This window comes from Pleurodeles waltl, chromosome 4_1, assembly GCF_031143425.1.
Source record: "Pleurodeles waltl isolate 20211129_DDA chromosome 4_1, aPleWal1.hap1.20221129, whole genome shotgun sequence".
Classification (NCBI taxonomy): Eukaryota; Metazoa; Chordata; class Amphibia; order Caudata; family Salamandridae; genus Pleurodeles; species Pleurodeles waltl.
The window spans coordinates 664695896-664716434 of record NC_090442.1 but is presented as its reverse complement, the minus strand read 5'-3'; the positions used below and the strand labels follow the sequence as shown (position 1 = coordinate 664716434).

Sequence of the window (20539 nt, the reverse complement as noted above, 5' to 3'; positions counted from 1 at the left end):
AAGATGCTGCTTGCAGCGCCTCAACAGTAGGGGATGTGACCCTTTCCTGCACCTCCGTTGCCCTGAGCAGTAATTGGTAGTTGAGAGCACGAGGCCAACAGTGAATACATCTCTAAAGGTGAATGGTTGACACGTTTATTACTGGTGTTAATCTTAAATGGCAATACAAGTTTACTTTTGAACTATAAACGTGATGTGTGAACAGTGCTCAGTATTCACTGTGCAAAACATTAGGTGTGTCCCAATATGAGGTGTGCGCTCACCCTACTGGTCTGAAGGGCTCTTGATGTGATAGTGCATGCAGTGGACTGAAGGGTCAGTTAATGTGGCACGCTGAGCGGGAACCTCCCCTCAGAGAGACTGAGTATTGCATTACATTGGGGTTCTCTGAGGATAGCTGCAGTAAGCAGAACCAGAAGGGTCAGTGGATGGGTTCAGATGTTTAGGGATCACCACCAATGAACTTCACTCTTTGCTGACTAGTTAGTGCTTGGAGTCATGATGTGTCAGTGACCAAGATATAGGATGTGAGCATAAAAAACCCATTTGGAGGCAAACCGAAAAATTCAAAAGAGACCAGAAGGGACAGGTTACATCTGCATTCATCCTTGCAACACCTCCTGAAGATTTGTTATTGTTAATAGTTTGCAGACGCCTTTTATACCAGATTGTTACCGGTTCCTATGCAATATAAAGTTAATTAATTATACAAATTTAAAGTATACTAGTGCTTACAGAGTGCAGTTGTTTCAGTACATTAGAGACTAGGTCTTAATGGCGTGAAACGTGTTTCCTTCTTATGAAAAAGGAACATTTTTATCAATTAACTTGTGTGAAGAGGCAATGAGAATTGGCAGAATCTAATTGTGTTCTTTTGATAGAAGAGGGACTTTCTTTCTATTTCAAGCAATTAATTGCTCGCTGATTTGAGTGCTATACAAAACATCTTTGATTGATTACCGCTTTTAGTCGGCCATATATCGATCAGGAGACAGTATATTGTAGGTTGGTCGAGTGAGTATTGATGGTTCACAGTCGAACTTAATGTATTTAGACCCTTTTCTAACTCGAGAAACGTGCAGACCCTTTATCCTTTCTGCAAGGTATAACTTCAACAATTTATCCAATCATTTTATTGAGGATGCTGAACTAGTTGTGAACTTCTACTTACTTTTCATCTCACTTCTCATCTGACTTCTAGAACTTTGTGACTAACCTATTAACTGGCTCGTCCACATGTTTTTCCGTACACTCTTTGCACTGTTACTTGTCAACATTCTGCTCTACGCGTCACAATTAAAAACATATGTTAGATCATTCTTTTTACTTAACTTTCCCTGCCCAGGCAATGCAGACATCATTTTATTTTGAACATCTTCACCTTGTTTCTTGCCTTATTAAAGATTTTGTGGCAATGTCCATGTTTTCAGCCTCAAACAGCAATGAAAGTACTCGTAATATTGACCAACAGAGAACAAATTGAGGTCAATCCCAACATTTCTTGTCATAGCCCCTAGAGGCGGATTATCATGTTTCAGACCTTTCTCAATGTAGCTCAGCTCAATCACTGTAGACTCCCCATGTTCCTACAACAGTTATACTTTAGGCACTCTGGTAATCTGTGTAGATTTAATATATGTTGTAAGCTGGTCACTTATGACTTCCCGAAAATAGGTGTTTTCCACACTTAGATTGTCACATTCTTCTATTTGCTGTTTGCATTTTTTTGCAGTAGGTCTATTGGCTTCAGGTTCATAACTCTACAATACGACTATAGAATTGTTTTATCCTCTTCAAATTTTGAAGACAATATTTTAGTCTTTTGCTACTCTTTAGTGTGTGCAATTTCACTAGAATGATGTAGGGAGTGCCAAGGATGTGAAATAATTAGGTTGATAATTACTTGACCCTTAATAATTTCTTTTGCTGATTCCAGTCATCCATCCCTCATTTTCCATAAAGAGGACAAAAACATTTATTCCAGGAGGTGTAGTTATTGCTTTCAAAGTCCCTTCTTTGAAAGGCAAATGTAATTATCGACAAGTGTGACATGACGCAAGATTATGGCCAACAAGTTTGCCTCCTTGAATTTGAGTATTTTCAGTGGACCGGGAGGAATCATGAAGAGAGGACAACATAAAGGAATGTACAGAATTTATTAGCCAACACCAATGTTGTAAAATAAATATACGTGTTAGGGTCAGAGAAAAAATGCTACATGCTCCCTAATTTCTGAGTCTTTTTTCACTGTCCCACCCCAACGCTTTGTTGCTATCCAACATGCATGTTAGGTGCCAATTGTTATTACTAAAGTGTGCTGTTGTTGTATGTGTGGAAACATGGTAGACTGGGAATGGAATGCACTGAGCCCAATGCACCGTTAGCTCTGACCAGTGAGGCCAACTGCAGTGTGTGTTCTCAATCCTAGTCTAACTCAGAAGCACGTTAATGCAGCCACTCTGCACTCTCTGTCCTACACCTACTAAGTGCCAAATATTACTCCCTTTTGCAGAGAAGCAAACTGTTTTCCAGGCACATGTCGCACCAACTCGCTCACATTGACTTTCACTGTCCGTACTGTAATTTCAGCTCTAAAGCGGTGACAGCGAGCTGTCTTTTTTTTTTATAACGTTTTGATTTCTTGAGCTACACAATTGGTTAATTACTCCAAGTATTTTAGGGATGGAATAGTAATCTCTCGCTCTCTCTCCTTGGACCTGCGATTCAGCACTTCTTTTGTAAATATATATTTTTACTTCATTTTGTTGATTTTGCAGTACATATACCAATTTCCCCAACCAACTGCAAAAAGATTGACAGGGCATTTGTACAGTTATCATGAGCGAACCTTTCAGTTGTGCTTTGGAGGAAAATACACTGCTCTTTAAGTAACCCATGCCACCACGTTTCCATGCCTAATGAATTCAGCAGCCAATCAGAAAATGTCTTCTTAATTCTCCAGAACCTTCCCCTTACTATCTAACCCATAGTGTGCCAACCAGGGTGCCTATATCTTCCGAACTTCTGGGACACACCGCCCTTCATACACAACCTTCTCAGCCTCCATTCAGAAATACATTTCTCTCCTCGATACCAGGTATCTCTGGTCAGTCGGGATAGGTCAGCCAGCTCTTCTACAGTATCTCTTGTGCTACCGTCAAGCCCACAGAACAAAGGGCCAGATTCTGTTTAGGGATGTCAACATCACCTGCTATTCCTAATTTACAAACAATAGCCCTAATAGGAGTAGTGTAACAACTCCCCCTTTTCTTCTACTGCTTGCCAGAATGCTTACATTTCAGTACAGGCCAAAATGACGTTGAAGTAGGGCACCTTTCTCAACCCCACACTCCAGGCATATCTAATAACAACTAATCCCATCCTGAAGAGTCTGCTTCTATTATAGTATTCTCCTAGGAGATTCATCAGCTGGATTAAAGTAAAACTGGCAGTGGTGTAGAGCAAAGTGATGGGGCCTCCATGCAGAATGTGATAAGGGGTCCTTGAGTCTCCCATATCTCACAGATATTCATTGCCCTTAGGCTAAATGGGGGTGGGGGCTGAAGTGATGGGGCTCCCTTGTGCCACAGGGGATGCAAAGGCCTTTGTTGCACCCCAGAAGACTAGCCTGGGTGACTAAATTCCTTAGATGCATTAGCCCTGCTTCCCAGTCTATATCCACCATGGATCCAGTGATGCTCTACCACCTGCTGGCTAGTCTGCCAAGACATTAAGGATGTGTTATTGGTTATAGAGTCACCCCGTTTCCCATTGTCTCCTGAACTACTCTCAGGGACTCTTGACCAGTGAAAACGATGGCTAGTCACTTTGCTCACCACATCCCATAATTTGAAGATCCCTTTTAGGTCCCAGCTCCAAAGGTCTGCCAACTGTGCCATCTCCCTTAAAGTTGTCCCTGCCATTGGTGGGGTACATTTGGGTACTTTCTCCCTTCATTGCATTACAGCAGAGACATTCTCCTAGATGAATCATGGCAACTGTGGCTTGTGGGATTGCTGGTTCTACTGGCTTATCATAAGTGCGACAGCTATGCCCATATGCCAGTCTTGTGCTCACTGTGCCATAGGACTCAAGCTACATCCTACTGATGAGGCCCACATAGGCTGAAAGTTGCCTGGGGGTTGTTTGTGATCCTGTTTAGAAGGGACCTGGCCTGGCAAGCTGAACTGTTCCTGTTGGGGTAAGATGAGGGCTGATTTGCATATGACTGGTTCCTGTTTCAGGTGGCATAATGAGCAAAAAAATGATGGACTGGGATATGGCCAGAGTTATTACCCGTAGCTGAGATTAACTCATTCCTCCCATCACTTTTTTGTTTTCTTCATCATACAAAGAGTGCATAAATGAATTAGTGTTCAGAGCTGCTCTATCCATCAATTTAGATTACTCTGTTACCAGTGCAAATGCCCATTGGCCACCAAAGACTGCTGCATCCAATAGTAGTACTGAGTAGTAGAAAAAGCAATACCCCCATCATAAACCATTCTATACGTCACACTCCTGCACTCCAGTTACAAATATGTGTAGGGCATAATATGAGTTGTTCTGTAAGGCATGCGGGGACCTTGGCAGTGGGACCATCTTAAAGTTAGCCTCTTGACCTTTATTGAGAGTGGGAGTTTGCATCAATGTGCAACATCCTCATGGTAACTAGCCAGTACAGTATTTAGGTTATGCTTGCATGATATTGACTTATTTCAAGTCACTTACATGTCCAAATATCTGAGACCCTCAGTGTCCTCTCTTAGGTGCAGTATCTCCTCTTCTTTGGTATTCCATGTGTGAATTTGCAGAGCTCTAGATATTGTGTAGTTAATTGTGTATCCTGAACAGACTCCAAACTGTTTGAAAATGTCCAGGGTTCTGGGCATAGTTTGCAAGGTGTCTGTATGGTACATAAGAATATCCTACACGTATAATGATACCTTAGACTCTTGTTCTCCGGCAGCATTATGAACTTTCACTTGTGCATAAGCTCTAATCGAGCTTGTCAGTGGTCCAATAGATAATGCAAGTAGGAGCAGAGAGAAGGAGCACATATCTTGTGTCCCGCCTCAGTGTGAAGGTAACCCTCTGCAGCACATTCACCCTCACTGAGGCAGCTAGACTGATCTAACGCAGTTTTACCTACACTCTGAACTCTGATCCCATCCCAGAGGGTTCAAGCACCATGAGGAGGAAACCTCAAATGCTTTCTCAGTGTCAATTAACAAAATAGCAAGACATTCTTCCACTTGCCTAGGCAAGTATGAAGCCCACAAACGTTTCATCTAGTTAATCATCATGTCCTGCAATTGAAATGCATTAATAATATGGTAACTGAAATCCATAGTGTAGTGGGTGCAGTGTCAGTGAGTGGGGGTGTGGGGGAGGTGAAGCCAAAGATGTGGCTAAGAAGAAGAAAATACTCTGCAATTAGTTTGCTGGCCTTCCACCTTCAGGTAAATACATAGAAGATATAACACACACATCTTAAATGAAAAAAAAATGCAAGTTAAAGGAATCAGTGGGAATGCACTCATTTAAGTTATGAAAGCTCATTTGGTTAATGAGATCATTGTGGATTGCAGTATGTGTACCCAGTCACCTAACTGAATCCTGGTTGGCACCGTTAGGAATACTGACGTGTGTATTAAACAGTTGCACACCTTTACATTGCTTTCATGTGGCATGCGCACTGGCGAGTAGGCTTGTTTCTTCTTTTACTGTCTGCCTCTTCCTTGGCGTCTCAGTACGGGAGACCCCCTCCTTACCTTTAAGGGTCACCTCAAGGTCCATCCAGGAACTGTTGTTTTTGTTGTAACAAAAAGTAGGGGAACTATTGTTGAAAAATTAAATATTGGGAGTGTCATTCCCAGTTAAACCACTGGTCAGGTCCGTATCCTGACTAGTATGGGTATAACAGTGAGGTTACTACCCAGAGGAACATATACGTGTTTTATGGATCGTTATCAGCCTTGCAGAGTTAACTTGCTCAGCCTGTCCCCTCCTGTCACAAATGAATCGGCATATCTTTTACATTTTGACTGTGATTGTTTAGTTTATTCTTGACTTATACCACAGTAGCCACATTCACACCTTTGTTAACGTGTTACTAGTTTGTCCTGTGGTGCTAGATGACATATTGTAATAAGGTCAAGGAATACTATACCACCTCCTTATAACAAGGAGATGATAGATCTGAATTTCACAATTATTTGCTTAGAACAATTTGCTCTTCCATAATTTTCCTTGATTGTGGTCATGATATATCACCTGTTATTGAAATTAGCTCCAGTATTTTTAAATTTCCAGGATCTTCTCTCTTAACATTTGGACTGTGAGTAAATTTGTCCTTTTTCAGCCCTCTGGCACTTCGCCTGTTTCTGGCGATCTATCAAAAATGTCTGTTAGCAGCTGTGCTCATGTCTCCATGGCTCCACCAACTAACTCACTGCAGTTAATTCCTTGTCCCTTACTCTACTCACATTTGAACGCAGCAGAACCACTTAGCCGTGGCAGATTTTTCTCCTTGAGCATTCTTCCTCTTTGACTCATGCAATATACCTTTGTTGGTTAACTCCTTTCTTTACTTTGGGATGCAGTCACATTGTATCCCTAATGTTTAATAACTTATCTTTCTTATTGTATTTTTTGTTGCATGATAATTTGATTGTGTCCCTCAGAACACTGTAACCATCATTTGCTATCATCCTGTAAGAGCATCATCCAGTGGGGAAGTTTGATACTAGCTGAAGGAGTGTGGAAAGCCTACTCTCAGATTTTGGAACTGAGCTAGTTTTTCATCACTTATTGAAAACTTTGGTAGAAAAAAACTCACATTTATTGTGGATTAGGTTGCATTTTGCCATTGATGTGGCTTCTATTTTAAATTCGTGTGTCTTGAACTTACAGCCCTTAAAAGCAGCATGGTTGCATCTTTGTAGATGGCGACGTCCAAAGAAATTGAGGAAAACACTATATTGGAGCCACTCTAAACCAGGTCTGTTTTTTACGAAGTCATGCTAGACCTGCTTCCCTCTATCAAAAATCCAGATGTGAAAAATTATTTTTACCTCAAAGTTAGTTCTCTACTTTCAACAGTTAATATGCCCATTATGCACGTAGAACCATTTATCTAAACTTCAGCGAGACAATACTGTTGGGCTTCTTGTTTATCACTCCTATTTAGCCAGTCTGAAGGGTGCGTCAATTTTTTTCCTTTTTTTTTCCGGGTGGTACACTAGTTAAGTACGTAGAACTGCATAGTATTGGTGTAAGTCATTACTTCCTTATGCGGCGATATGATTGACACATCAGCACAACATGACTTGGTGTCTGCGGTAGGGCAGTGCTGTAGTGGCATTTTTATTCCCCTACCCCTTTTCCTCCTATTCACTTATTTTCGTATGAACGACTAGCTGATTCAAATAGAAAACTGTGTACTTTAAGCTCAGTTTAGCTCTACACAGGTCGCACTTCAAGGACGTAATGCACATCTGAACTAAGGAATTCATTTGTCCAAATTGCTGCTCATCAAGTTGTGTTTTACTTGAAACATGCGGATCAATAGATGTTTCACTTCTTAATGTATACTTTCTTGATTCTCCACGTCAGTTAGGTCAAGTGCTTTTAGTTTTGACTTTATGTACTGCCATTCAGTTTTATGATCATTATTTATCCCCAGTAAATCAATGATTATCCCTTTAGGTGTTGTATCATCAGCTTGTTCCGTATAAAAACACAAACCAGCAAAGGCTGAAAATTAACTGTGTGGCATCAAATGGCCCCCTTGGGCCAAAGGATCATGTTTGCATTGATTTGTCACTATAAACACTCTGTAGTGTTTTTGTTTATGTGTGTATGCCTTTATATAGTAATTACTGCATTGAGCAGGAGTAAGGTGCCACATTGACACATCATCTTTCTGCAGCCCAAGTGGCATTCGCTTTCTTCAAATGCAGGCCGATATCCATCTATTTGGAACGTAGTTCTGGTTCTTAACCTCATTATTCTACCATAGTTCTATATCCTGTTTTGCTCTTTTTGATGCAGTGAAAACATAATCTCGGGTAATCTAGGGCCCCTCTGACAGATGCAGTTAATATCAGATGATTTTTTGACAAATATTGTACCATTGGGTGGGATTACAGGCATGCTTCCTTGTCTCTACACACACTTTAGAAATACTATGGCCTGCTCAGGGGTAGCCAAAATGGAACACTCTTGATTGTAGATCTCTTTGTAGTGGACCATTTGTTAAGCTCCTCTATTTTACAGCTAGATGAGCTCTTTAGATGGTGCAAGAGAGATTGAAGTGAGACTTGAACATGTTATTTAACAACCATTGCTGTTTCTATCCATGACCAGTTTGCTTCATTTGCTAGCTCCACAGCCATCGTAGAACTAATTTTCCCAGTTTTCCTTCTGACGAAAAAGTTGTAAACATAGGTTAGTTGTTTTCAGCATCATGGCACATGGCCCATTCAAAGTACAAACTAGCACCAGAGCCTGTTTTCTGAAGGGTTCTATGGTCCATCCAACTAGAAGATGCCATTTATGTGGTGGTGGTCCTTAGAAAAAAATGCCCCTTGAGGTGAACAAATGTTATTGATTAGTGAATTATCATTTCGCACCACAATAATAGTTAGGCTGTCCATGTAAGGTAACACTGTTTTGAGAAGGCAGTTAGGCACATTGTACACATCTTTGTAACATTGCATTGCCTTGAGGATTTCAAAACTCACATAACATTCTATTGATGTGCATAGTTAAATATTTTCTTTTTTGTAATTTAGCCTGGAGAGTGATTAGAGCATTACAATTTGTTATTGAAGTAATATGCCAAAGCATACATGTAATGTCACAAACCAGTCCTTACAAATACCTAGAAATTATGTTGCCATGTTAATTCATTCATTGGACTGCTCTTGTAGGCAGAGAGGAGCGCCCTTGGTGTACTAAACAAGCACAGGAGGTTCCTGCCTCTTTGTTAAGCTGTAACATTATCTTGTGCCCACACAAAAATGAAACGTGAAAGCAATGCCTCACCTCTGATGAAGCCACCTTTACGGAACACAAACTGTGTCCATTGCAGAAGTGATCAACTGAATGTGGGAGACTACATTAAGTCTGTGAATGGGATCAACCTGACTAAATTCCGCCATGACGAGATTATCAGCCTGCTGAAGAATGTTGGGGAGAGAGTCGTTCTTGAAGTGGAATACGAGCTCCCTCCTGTCTGTAAGTATCATTTTAACTACTTCTAAATCCGTCCTGTCTGTAAGTATCCTTTTAACTACTTCTAAAATATAATTATCCTCCTGTTCTCTACTACTAATAATGGGCATGTGCTTGATCGACTTGTGTCCATTTTCCCCAAGTCCTTGAGGAATATTTCTCAAGGCTGGAAATCTGGAGAGTTTGCATTATACTCACAGAATTATAAAACTTTTAAATACTATGATTTCAAATGTGTTTGTAATGTCACAGCTTTAACAATCTGTATGGAGGTTCTTTGTTAGGCCTCTTCTGTAATGAAAAGAAGGCATTATTAAATGTGTTTAGCAGTATTTAGCAGTTAACTCCTTCCCATCACAACAAATGTCCTAAATTTAATGCTATGCTGAACTTTTCACACTACATTCTCTAACCTTTTGTCTGCCACTAGGCATCATTTCTTCCCCAAGTTCCACCTCGCCATAAGTACACTTTAAAAACTCTAAATGTACGGTCTAGCATTAGTGTTTGTTAAGCTACAGCTATATTTGACTTCCTCTGATATGTCTGTCTTTCAATTCTCAACTTTTAGCTTTGTAGCCGTATCGCCTACCTTCGACCAGGGAGCATGCTTGTCCAACTATCTCTTTTATGGTCCCTGCAATACTATTGAATGTCCTACCGCTGTTAGACCCCATATATATCATAATGTCTGTAACATGTATGGCTATAGATACACATGCTCTGTATACTCCTTCCCTCTCATGGTGGGCTCTCATGTTTGCAAGTTGTTTTTCTTCAATAAGTATTTTTGGGTTATGAGATGTGATGTAAATTCTCCCATGCTGGACAAAGCGCATGGAAACCACATACATCTTAGATTGTTGTTTTTTTTTTTGCACGGTGGGTGAGTGTGCATAGCATGTTACACCATATGTATTGTATAATGTCAACTGAAAATAAAAGAAGAGATCTGCAGTCAAAACAGGTTTCTGTTGGAGAGAGTGGGTGTATGTGAATCTACGGCACTACGTGCTATGCACAGATGTTTGCAGAGTAAGTAACATTTTTAATTCTCAGCATGTTTGCCTTTAAGAACACATGTTCAGCATATACTGTAATGCAGTACCCTCTGGTGGCTAGCATGTGGATGATACGGATGTTTGGAACAAATTTGTCACAACGGTCTGGTCAAGGATAGACTGCTAATGGGCAAGGTTGCCCACACAGTAGCGCTTGGTAAAGGTGTGAGGTGTTGACCAGGTGGTCGCTTTGCAGATGTCAGCTTAACAGGATGTTACATAAGAAAGCCATGGTTGCTCCTTTCTTACACCCTGCGCAGCAAAGGTAGTAGTATCTTAACTTTGTGGTAGCAGGTCTGGAAGCGCTTGACCATCCATCTTCCTATACCTACTTAAGTAATGGGTGGTCTTGGTGAGGCCCTGCATAGTCTACAAAAAGTTGGTCAAACTTCTGTAAAGGGTTGATCCTATTGATGTAATACATAAGCGCTCTTTTAACAACTCACATGTTTGTATCTCTTTCTACTACCAAACCTGGTTTGTGGGAAGAAGAAATGAGCCTCAATGGTCTGATTATGGTGGAAAGATAATACCACCTTAAGAAGACATTTAGAATTGGTTTGGAGAACAGATCTATCTTTGTGAACCTGACTGAAAGGTTCCTATAGAGTGAGTGGTTGCAGTTCACTAATGCTTCTGAAGTAGTAGTGACCTCCCAGGAAATGAAGTATAGGGAGCTCCATGAGTTTTGTGAGAACTATATTAATGTTCCGCATAAGGCAGGTGATATTCTGGGAGGTATCCCTCTGTTAAGACACTCCATGTAAGTCTTGATTACTGGAATCCTAAATAAAGATGCATTTTTTATGTAGGCTGTAATGGCAGCCTGGTGTTAGGTGCATTTATCCGTAGACGAGGCTTGAATTCAGCAGATGTAAAAGATTGCAGAAAACACCCTGGATCGAGGCTTTACGGGACTCAGGTCTTTCGAGGTGCAGTAGTGGTCAAACGTTTACCACTTTGCAGGATAGCAGGCTTATGAAAGCAGGCTTTTCCCACAGGGTGATCATGCATTTTTGGGAGACGTTTAGGGGATCCTATGCCAGATCACTAGGTTGTGCTGTCTGAAGTCTGGGTGTCTTATTTGACCTCGTATCTGTTTGAGAAGGCCTAGCCAGAGCTCATAGCACATCTTGTGACTCAAAAGACTTCTCTGAAGAAAAACAACTTGTTAACGTTTGAGCCCAAAAGTAGATGGCAGGAGTATGCAAAGCATGTGAATCTACAGCACTACACACTACTAATGGATGCTTGCAGGGTATCTTTCAAAGTCCCCATTTTGCTTCTAGAAACATAGTGTGAGTCCTACCATTTTCAGTATAAGACCATTTATTTGTGCATGAGTGGCCAACAGTCGTGTACTTCATGTTTTGGACTCATTACATAACGTTTGAACCAAAAAATATAAAAACAAAATGTCTCATTTGGTATATGCCACCTCAGTCTTTAGTCATACTCTGGATAACTGGTGATCTGGTTTGTTGCCTGCTGTGGGATCTTAAGGAATGTAGCTTGGAATGGTGATTGTGAGAGGAAAGGAGGGTTTGAGTACAGTGTGAAGTCTGAATCAACTTAGGGAAGGTATGGTGGGCAAAGGTAAAGGGAAGGGTGTTCCACCCTGGGCACCACATAGCAGAACGCCAAGAACCTACTTTTAGCTCATGTTGAAAGTGGACATTGCAGAATAAATGTGTTACTTTTGTGTCATGTGATGGTATGGTTTGAGGGCTAGGGAGAGGGTTCCTTTAAAGTATAAACATTTCTGAATGTTACCAGAGTACTCACCCCTTTTTCTCAATTACTAGTATTTCTCCTGTTTTCAGACCCCTTTACAAGGGGAGAGCCTGGCAGGACGTAATGCTTTGCCTATTTTTTATTCCCCAAGTTATTCCTTTTTTGGCGTATTTCTTTTAACTGTCTTTATTGGGTTTTTTGTTGTTGACATGTCTTAAGTGACTGGGCACGCTTTCTACTTTCACACGTACCTGCAGTCTTTCATTTTTGCTGGGAGCTGTACGTTTTCCTATTTCTAATTAAATCGTGTTTTTACTGATGAGGTCACTGTTGAAGTTTGCTTTTAAACAATATTAATGCTCTTGTGCTCTAGATAGCTGGGTCTGTACTATATTCTGCTCCAAAGTCAGTTTTCGATCTTTTTGGCAATGTGTATAAAGTACCGGAGTTCACCTTTAAAAAAAAATATGCCCTCTTTGTTTTTATCTACAATACTGTACATGGACTATTGAAATCCAAGGTGGATTAACCCATCTGCCTATTTCACAACATCTATACAATCAACCATATCCTTCCAGTCCAGGCTTTTCTATTTCAGGATCAAAATTAAATTGGTCCCTGTGAATTGCCATAGTGTCTACATTTCTCCATATTGCGCATCAGCCCCTTCATGCATATCCTTTCCACATTTTCTTAATTCGATTATAATCTGCTGGCCCCTCATTTATTCTGCTCTACCCCTTTCGTTGTGTATCTTTTCAGATTTTCTAATTTTCTTAACTGACCTGTCTAATTGAATCGCCCTCCTTATGCTTCCACAATGCACCTTTGCCCTTTCATTCTTTAATCTTAATATATTTTTGTTTAATATCCCCTAATGCCCTTCTCATCTAATTTCCAAGCCTTTCTCCCACCATGTAATTTATTGTCAGTTCTGTTGCAATTTCCGTCCTGCGTAGTGTCCTTTCAATAGTCTTTGTAAGTTATTTCCAGTGCACTGGCAAATGTACTTTGGAAATGTTTGTGAATAAATGATATAAACAATGTGATCACCAAAGAAAACAGTAATGCTAATTGGATGGTGGAGAACGATGCTATTTTATGTGCACAATGCTGGCACCCTCAATTTTCTCTTTTTAAAGAGCTCTATACCCATACCTTTTGAGGACAAAAACTATGTGTTGATTGGATTTGAACTGGAGCCTGAAAAGAGCATGGTTTCCATAAGGAGGGTGTGATAAGATTCTGCTTGCTCATGATGCACTAAAAGCTTTGACTTTGTTGTTTGCCATGTTTTGAACATTCATTTCCGTGCTTACCATTTGTCAGGTTATTTACTAAGCCTTCCACCAGTCACATTTTGAATCACTCGTTCTGCTACCAATGTCAGAAATTCGTTATTTAATTGGAAGGGGGCACCCTGCCCAACTTAATGAATCCACTCTGGTTAGGTCGAAACACAGTTCTGAGAGAATCTCTGCTCAACCCCTGGTAACTATGGCACAAGCAGCAGGCAATCCTCAGGTAAGTGTGTATTATCTTCAACCAGTACCAACAATTTTAAAGTAAAGAACCCAACACAATAAAATTTCCAAACCAATTTAGAAACAAATAATGAGCAAAAAGAAAAGAAGATCATTGAAATAGGTTAAGAGTCACAGCACATATGAATTTGTAATGTCTTGTGGCTTCTAGCTCCTCAGGGTTGGCTTCTGGGCATCAGGTCTCTCTCCATCCAGGTCTTCTGCAGGGTCCAGTCCCCTTTAGTCTGCCGAGCCCTAATAGAGTCAGGGGTGTTTCTGCTTACTGTGTACCTGAAGTAGGTAATCAGGAGGACAAACGCACAGTTCCCTTCCCTAGGTGCCATCAGGATTCACAAGTCCTTCTGTGAGTACCCTTCTTCCAGCGGGAGCAAGTAGGCAGGAGTTGTTGGCTTCACACAGTCTTCTCAGGTCCACGAGGTCATGGTGAAGGTGCCAGATGGCTTCAGATAAGCCCATTTAGCATGTGACAGAAGAATGGGTGAGGAGCAGTTTATGATACCACAGGGATTTACTGTGTGTAAGTCATTTCTAAATTGAATAGGAAACCTGCAAGAGCAGGCTGGACTGTTCAGTCATAGAGAGCAATCTCCCTTGTCCTGGGCAAGAATGGTGTGTGGCCTCCTTGGCATTAGTTAGATACTCCTGCAAAACCTTCTCCAAGAGTCTCTTGATTAATTATTTGCACTTCTTTGTATTGTTTAGAGCAGGAGATTATCTTGGAATCTCATGGTGTGCTTTAAACTTGTAGAGATTATTACTTGATGTCCATCACCACCACTGCTTTTTCAGTTCTCTGGTATTTATCAATCACCAACTTTTTAGGGCCTGTCTATTCCTGGCTGTCAACCCTCCCAACTTTAGACAACAGAATGCTCCTAGGACTGAGTATTCTGTGTTTGTGGTTGTCTGGGTGGAATGCACAAGGGAAGCTGTCAACCAGCACAGACCAGACGAGGATTGGAGACAGGCTGTAAGGCACACATGGCAATAAGTACTGAGAAATGCCCACTTTCTAAAAGTGGCATTCCTAAATAGTAATATTAAATCCAACTACACCAATAAGTAGGATTTTCTATTGCCATTCTGCCCATACTAAACAAGACAGGGCTACCCCTTCCAGATCAGAATTTACCACTTAAAAGTATATGAGGGCAGTTCTAATGCTAGTCTATGAGAGGAGCAAGCCTCACGGTAGTGGAAAACAAATATGAGGGTTTTTCACTACCAGGATGTGTGAAACCACATAAGTTCATGTCCTGCCTTTTACTTACATAGCACCCAGCCCTATGGGTTACCTAAGGCCTACCTTAGGGGTGATGTATATGAACAAAAAGGGGGGTTTAAGGCTTGGCAAGTAGTTTTAAATGCCAAATCGCTTTCAGGTCTGACAGTTGGGTCCCTGCAGTATTACTTCTGCGTTGATACAGTACTCTTACGTCTGGCTTTGTCCTCTGAAGAGGAGTTATGATCTATCAGGTTGTCCATAAGAACTGCCCTGGACTATAAACTCCTGTTTGGATGCAGCAGAGCTGGCCCTTTGCAGGGTTGCCTGGCAGGTTACAGATCCCAGCAAAGCTGATGACCTGGTAAGTAGCATACTGTAAAGGTAAGTTGCAGATTCAGGGTGTGGCACCACTTTAATACTAACCTTTATGCAAGCCTTCCAAATCTGGGAGAATGTGAAGACATATGGAAATACTTTGAGATGGAACAATATTCTGATTCGAACTGGAGCATGTCACGAGCATGAAAGATGATGCTAATTGGTTGGCTACACAATGTTTGAATTTTGACATACCAGGAAAATGGATATATTCTACTATACCATATGTTAGATTTTGTGTTATGTGGCAAATACATCTGTGAACATTGTCATGAGGGTTATTAGCTGTCCCTCCGAGTAAGGACTTCAACCATCAGGAAATTATTATGCTGCAGACCATTACTATTTCCTCAACTCCTCTAAAGAACACTGTTGTTTAGGGTGCACACAGGCACTCCTACAACATCCTGTAATATAGAAAGCATGCACTCTGGAGGCTGGACAGCCACACCACCTGCTAACACCAGGAATGAAGCTCGCTGTCCTTTGTTTCAGGCCCCAATCAAACACACTGGAAAGTGTTCTGTCGGAGCCATACAAATATGTATCATGAGCTCAAGCAAACAAGGTCCACATAGGGCAGGTGTTTGCCTCTGACCCAAACTCAACTGATTGTAGAGAAACTGTTTGCCTCTTCTTTGTAAGTTTTGCTCAAACACTACCCAAGATTGATCAGAAAAAATACTAGTTGTTTGAGTGCACGAGATTATGTAGCTGTTTGTTTATAACATTAAAGTATCAAGCAGTGGCCGATGGAAATCGTCATTGAAGAACATCATTTGTTGTCTATTGTGGTAGGCAAGTTCAGATTGGACTCTGGAAACCAGCCTTGGTAAAATGTTTAAACCAGTCCCCACTGTATGAGACTGTAACTAGAATTAGGTCATGTGAGTTCATGATTGGTGTTAGAAATGGGGTCTCTAGTTGGCAATCAGTTTACACCCTGTCCAAGTAGGGAGCCTCACTCTAGTCAGGGTAAGGGAGTGACACACCCAAGATAACCCCTGCTCACCCCCTTGGTAGCTTTGCTCAAGCAGTCAGGTTTATCTCAGAGGCAGTGTGTAAAGTATTTGTACCCACCCACACAGTAAAACAGTGAAAACACCACATAATGCCTCTACACCAGTTTAGAAAAATAGCCAATAGTGATCTAAGTTAAACAAGACCAAGACAACATCCATTGTACACAAGAAAATATATAAATTTTTAAAGTTAAAAAGAGTCTTAATCCATAGGAATCAGTGGTTGCGTTGACAGCACTGATATGTCTCAAAAGGAAAGCAGCAGGAGAGATGATGCATCAGAAAAGCAAGCAATGCGTCGATTCCTTACTCACAAGTGAGGCCATGCATTGATTCTTTCCCCACAGAATAGGTGATACATCGATTTCCGGCCACGCAGCCTCAGTTCCTTCCTCTAATGTCGTAGATTGGACGCCCAGGGACGATGCGTGGAAAATCCGGACTCACATCAACGATGGTTCCATGCTGAAGCAGGCCATGCGTCAATTTTGACGGCACTGCCTCGATTTTTCAGGCAGTGCATCAATTTTTCTGCAGCAACAGCCCTGGTGCGTGGATTTTTCTTTAGGTCACCAGCTTCCACTTCCAAGGGCCCAGGGACTAGATTTGGAATCACTTTGCAAGTCCAGACTCTCAGGAGAGGAGTCCAGGCACTGGCAGATGAAGTATTTGATGTCCCTGAGACTTCACAACAGGAGGCAAGCTTAGTTCAAGCCCTTGGAGAACCTTGGAAAGCAGGATGTAGAAGGCAAAGTCCAGTCCTTTTACTCCTAGGGCAGAAGTAGCAGCAGCAGGCCAGCACAGCAAAGCAACCGGCAGAGTGGCAGGTCCTCTTCAAACATCCAGCTCTTCTCCCTGTCAGAATGTCCTACGTCCAGAAGTGTTCTGAAGCAGTCTTCTACATATATTCATTTCAGCCTTTGAAGTAGTCTAACTTCAAAGGGAAGTCTTTGTGGTGCACAAGACCCTGCCTCTCCCTGTCCTGGCCCCAGACACACTCTTGGGGGTTGGAGACTGTATTGTATGAGGACAGACATAGCCCTATTCAGGTGCAGGTGTTAGCTCCTCCCACCACTCTAGCCCAGGAAGACCCATCAGGATATGCAGGATACACCTCAGCTCCCTTTGTGTGACAGTCAAGAGTGAATTCACAAACAGCCTAACTGTCACTCTGACCCAGACGTGTATTCAGCAGCCTGACAGAGGCACAGAATAGTTAAGCAAGAAAATGCCCACTTTGCAAAAGTGGCATTTTCAAACTTAGAATCTAAAAAACAACTTTCACAATTTTAAAAATACATCTTTTGGTAGTTCAGAGACCCCAAACTGCATATCTCTATCTGCTGAATATTACACTGAAAGGATATTTCAAGGCAATCCCCATGTTAACCTATAGGAGAGATAGGCCTTGCAATAGTGAAAAACTAATTTAGAAGTATATCAGGACATGTAAACCACACCAGTACATGTCCTACCTTTTAAATAGACTGCATCCTGTCCATGGGGCTTCCTTGGGCCTACCTTAGGGGTGACTTACATGTAGTAAAAGGGAAGGTTTGGGTCTGGCAAGTAGGTACACTTGCCAGGTCGGACTGGCAGTTCAACACCACAGACACTGTAGTGGCAGGACTAAGACTTAGTTTGTATGTGCATTTGTAGATATTGCCAGGAGAATTTGTGGTTGCAAATGTTATCCATTTTTTAAGCAATACTATTTATATACGGCGCATACAGGACGATTGATCATGTTTCCCCAGATCTAGTGTTTATTTTTTATACATGAACTGATTTTTATGCATTGTTTTTCTCAATGTTTTTATGTTATATTTATACTGCTGCGGTCTTTTATGGTTTTATGCTTTAAACCGAAAAAAAAGAAGTTATGTGTGTGACTTTTAAATCATTTTTGCAAAACCGTTTACATACAGTTTCCAAACAAATGTTTTTAAAATGGCCGTTTGTACTTTCAGGCCCAGCAAAGAGGTGAGCGTTATGTATTTAAATTATTTATTATGCTCACCTTTGCATGCATTCAGATTTTGGAAATTTCTTGTGACATATTTTTGTATTGGACTTAATTCACAAATGATTTTCCCGTGAGTAGGTATGACTTACTAATGGCTCACTACTGCATTTCGAGAAGTAAATGACATCTACTCACAAAAAAAGGGTTTTAGAACCAGGCACTTTTTACTAATAATTGGCCTGCTTCTCAAATGTTTTTGTACACATAAGTTTAAGTGTTCCAGTGCCATTTATGAGGGTAAAGCTACATCCAGAATTGCATAATCAGGAATGATGGGCTGAATTCTTGCAAGTAGGATTTTCTAGTACTGATATTCTATGAAGATAGTGTAATTTCCACAATCACAAATCCTGATACGGGGCAGTGGTTTATTGCCATTCCTGTGTTACTTCACCTCGAAAATTGTGGAAGACCCACAAATTCAATCATTGATGCATACTTTTATGGTATGTATCAATGACTAGAAGGTTATTTTCCCATCCTGACACCCCGCAGTTTTATTTCTGGCACGGTATAATTATTTAATGGGAATGAGGAGATTATGCCCCAAAATTAATGGTGATGTAGGTGAAGGCATTTATGCACAAAGAATAATATGTTCTCCATTGACAAACAAAAAATGTTAGCTATGCAAATTGATTTTTGCACTCAGTTTATTACACCTTTTACTATTCTGCACGTATTTCATTAAATTCTATCACTTTCCTAGTTTTCCTTGAATACTCCAGACGTTGTGTAAGAATTCCAAAAAGGAATGCATATGCTTTAGTAACGTGCAATTATATTTCCTTGAATAAAATTGCTCTTGTCAGATTTATATTTTCAGAGGTTCCACCACAAAATAAGTATTGTTGAATGTTTAAAGCCCTTTTAATCTATCTATAACTATAGAAATATTATGACAAGTCAAGTTTTATTTTCATAGACTTAACATCAATAGGCTTTACATTTTTATTACTACCACAAGCACACAATATATGTTAATTTGAGAATCTAACATCTGCTGCGTTCTAAAGCGAGGTATTTAACATTAATTTACTAAAATGTAGTGCAATTTTAATTATACCACTATTGATATCTTCTGAGGGCACGGACAGCATATGGTGTGATGGGGTTACGACTATATAACTATTTTTTTTTTTTTACTAGTTGTGACTTTCTTGGCCTTACATTGCAACCTTAAATACTCTCAATTCAACATTTTTGTTACATTTACAAGAAATCCCATGTGCTGCAAAACTACAATACAACTTTTCTATTTGGGTGAAAGAGGGCAAAGCAGAAAATATTTATTTCAAGGTGAAGTGGAGGAAATAATAACTGCAAAAGAATGTGCTGCATAATTTGCCTTTTTTGCCAGAGTTAAGTACCCTTGCTACATAATTTAGATAACCTTGCTGCTTAATCGTAGAGGCCCTGGCAGTGATAAAACTCTGCGGAATGGTTGGGGGTTGTCATTATCATGATGAAGCTTGTATGTTATGGGTAACCACGAAATATGTCCCATTATTCTACGAAAGAAAAACTTTTGAAATGGTACAGTTATGCTTACCTTCTATATTGAACCTCTCCATAAATATATGTTTTGTTTTTCTTCTTCCTTGCTGGTGGTGCTGACTATAACTGATTACAGAGATTTGAAGTTTTTGTGTCTTACTTTACTTGAGATACGTTTTTCAGTAATTATCTGTGATTTTGCATCGGTCTGCAAACCGAAAGTGCTGATTCATGAGTCAGAGGTCATCACTAGCATTATTTATTTTTCAGCAGTTTGCAAGTCATATATGGTGGTTCAACTGAAATTCATTGCAAAAGCTTACTCAGTAATAAGGTAGGGCACCGTAACGTTTCTACAATACCTTGCAAGCTGAGAAGGCCCTAAAGTCTTCCCAGCTAGTCTAGTAAGAGACCTTCTGTGGATTTTAAGGCGGGAACAGTCTGTGTGGTGTGTGAGGCTGGATGAGCGCTCCAGTCGTGTCTCTGTGAACTTGTGGTTGCCTTTCAGCATGGAGTAAATAGAGCACAGCCCTGGAAGCATCTCGTGCAAGCATCCGCCATCACTTCACCTCGTGGGAAAACTCTCTCTGGCTCTTGAGAAGGAGGGCCGCGATTGATTTGTCATCTGCTTCTCAGCAGCTGTTCTGCGGGGACACTGACTGTCAGCGGTGACTCAGTGCTGCAGACAAGCTTAATTTGCTGTTGATGCGGAACAACCCTCGCATCATTTGAGAGAATGGTTATTGGAAGATAACAAGGTTTGGCGAAAAGCCTGAGATAAATGTGGTAGTTTGTTTAAGCCCCTCAACATC

General features: G+C 40.8%; 1 protein-coding gene across 21 annotated transcripts in view; it reads left to right on the top strand.

Moving 5' to 3' along the window:
* GRIP1 (glutamate receptor interacting protein 1) overlaps positions 1 to 20539 on the top strand; it is a 1044357-nt gene that overhangs the window by 742188 nt on the left and 281630 nt on the right. For 13 of the 21 annotated variants that reach the window (XM_069229162.1, XM_069229153.1, XM_069229151.1 and 10 more), the window contains exon 4: positions 9098 to 9243. The exons of the other annotated variants lie outside the window; for them this stretch is intronic. In XM_069229162.1, the coding sequence (XP_069085263.1) occupies positions 9098 to 9243 (146 nt within the window). The remainder of the gene's footprint in view (positions 1 to 9097; positions 9244 to 20539) is intronic. 21 annotated transcript variants of the gene reach the window in all.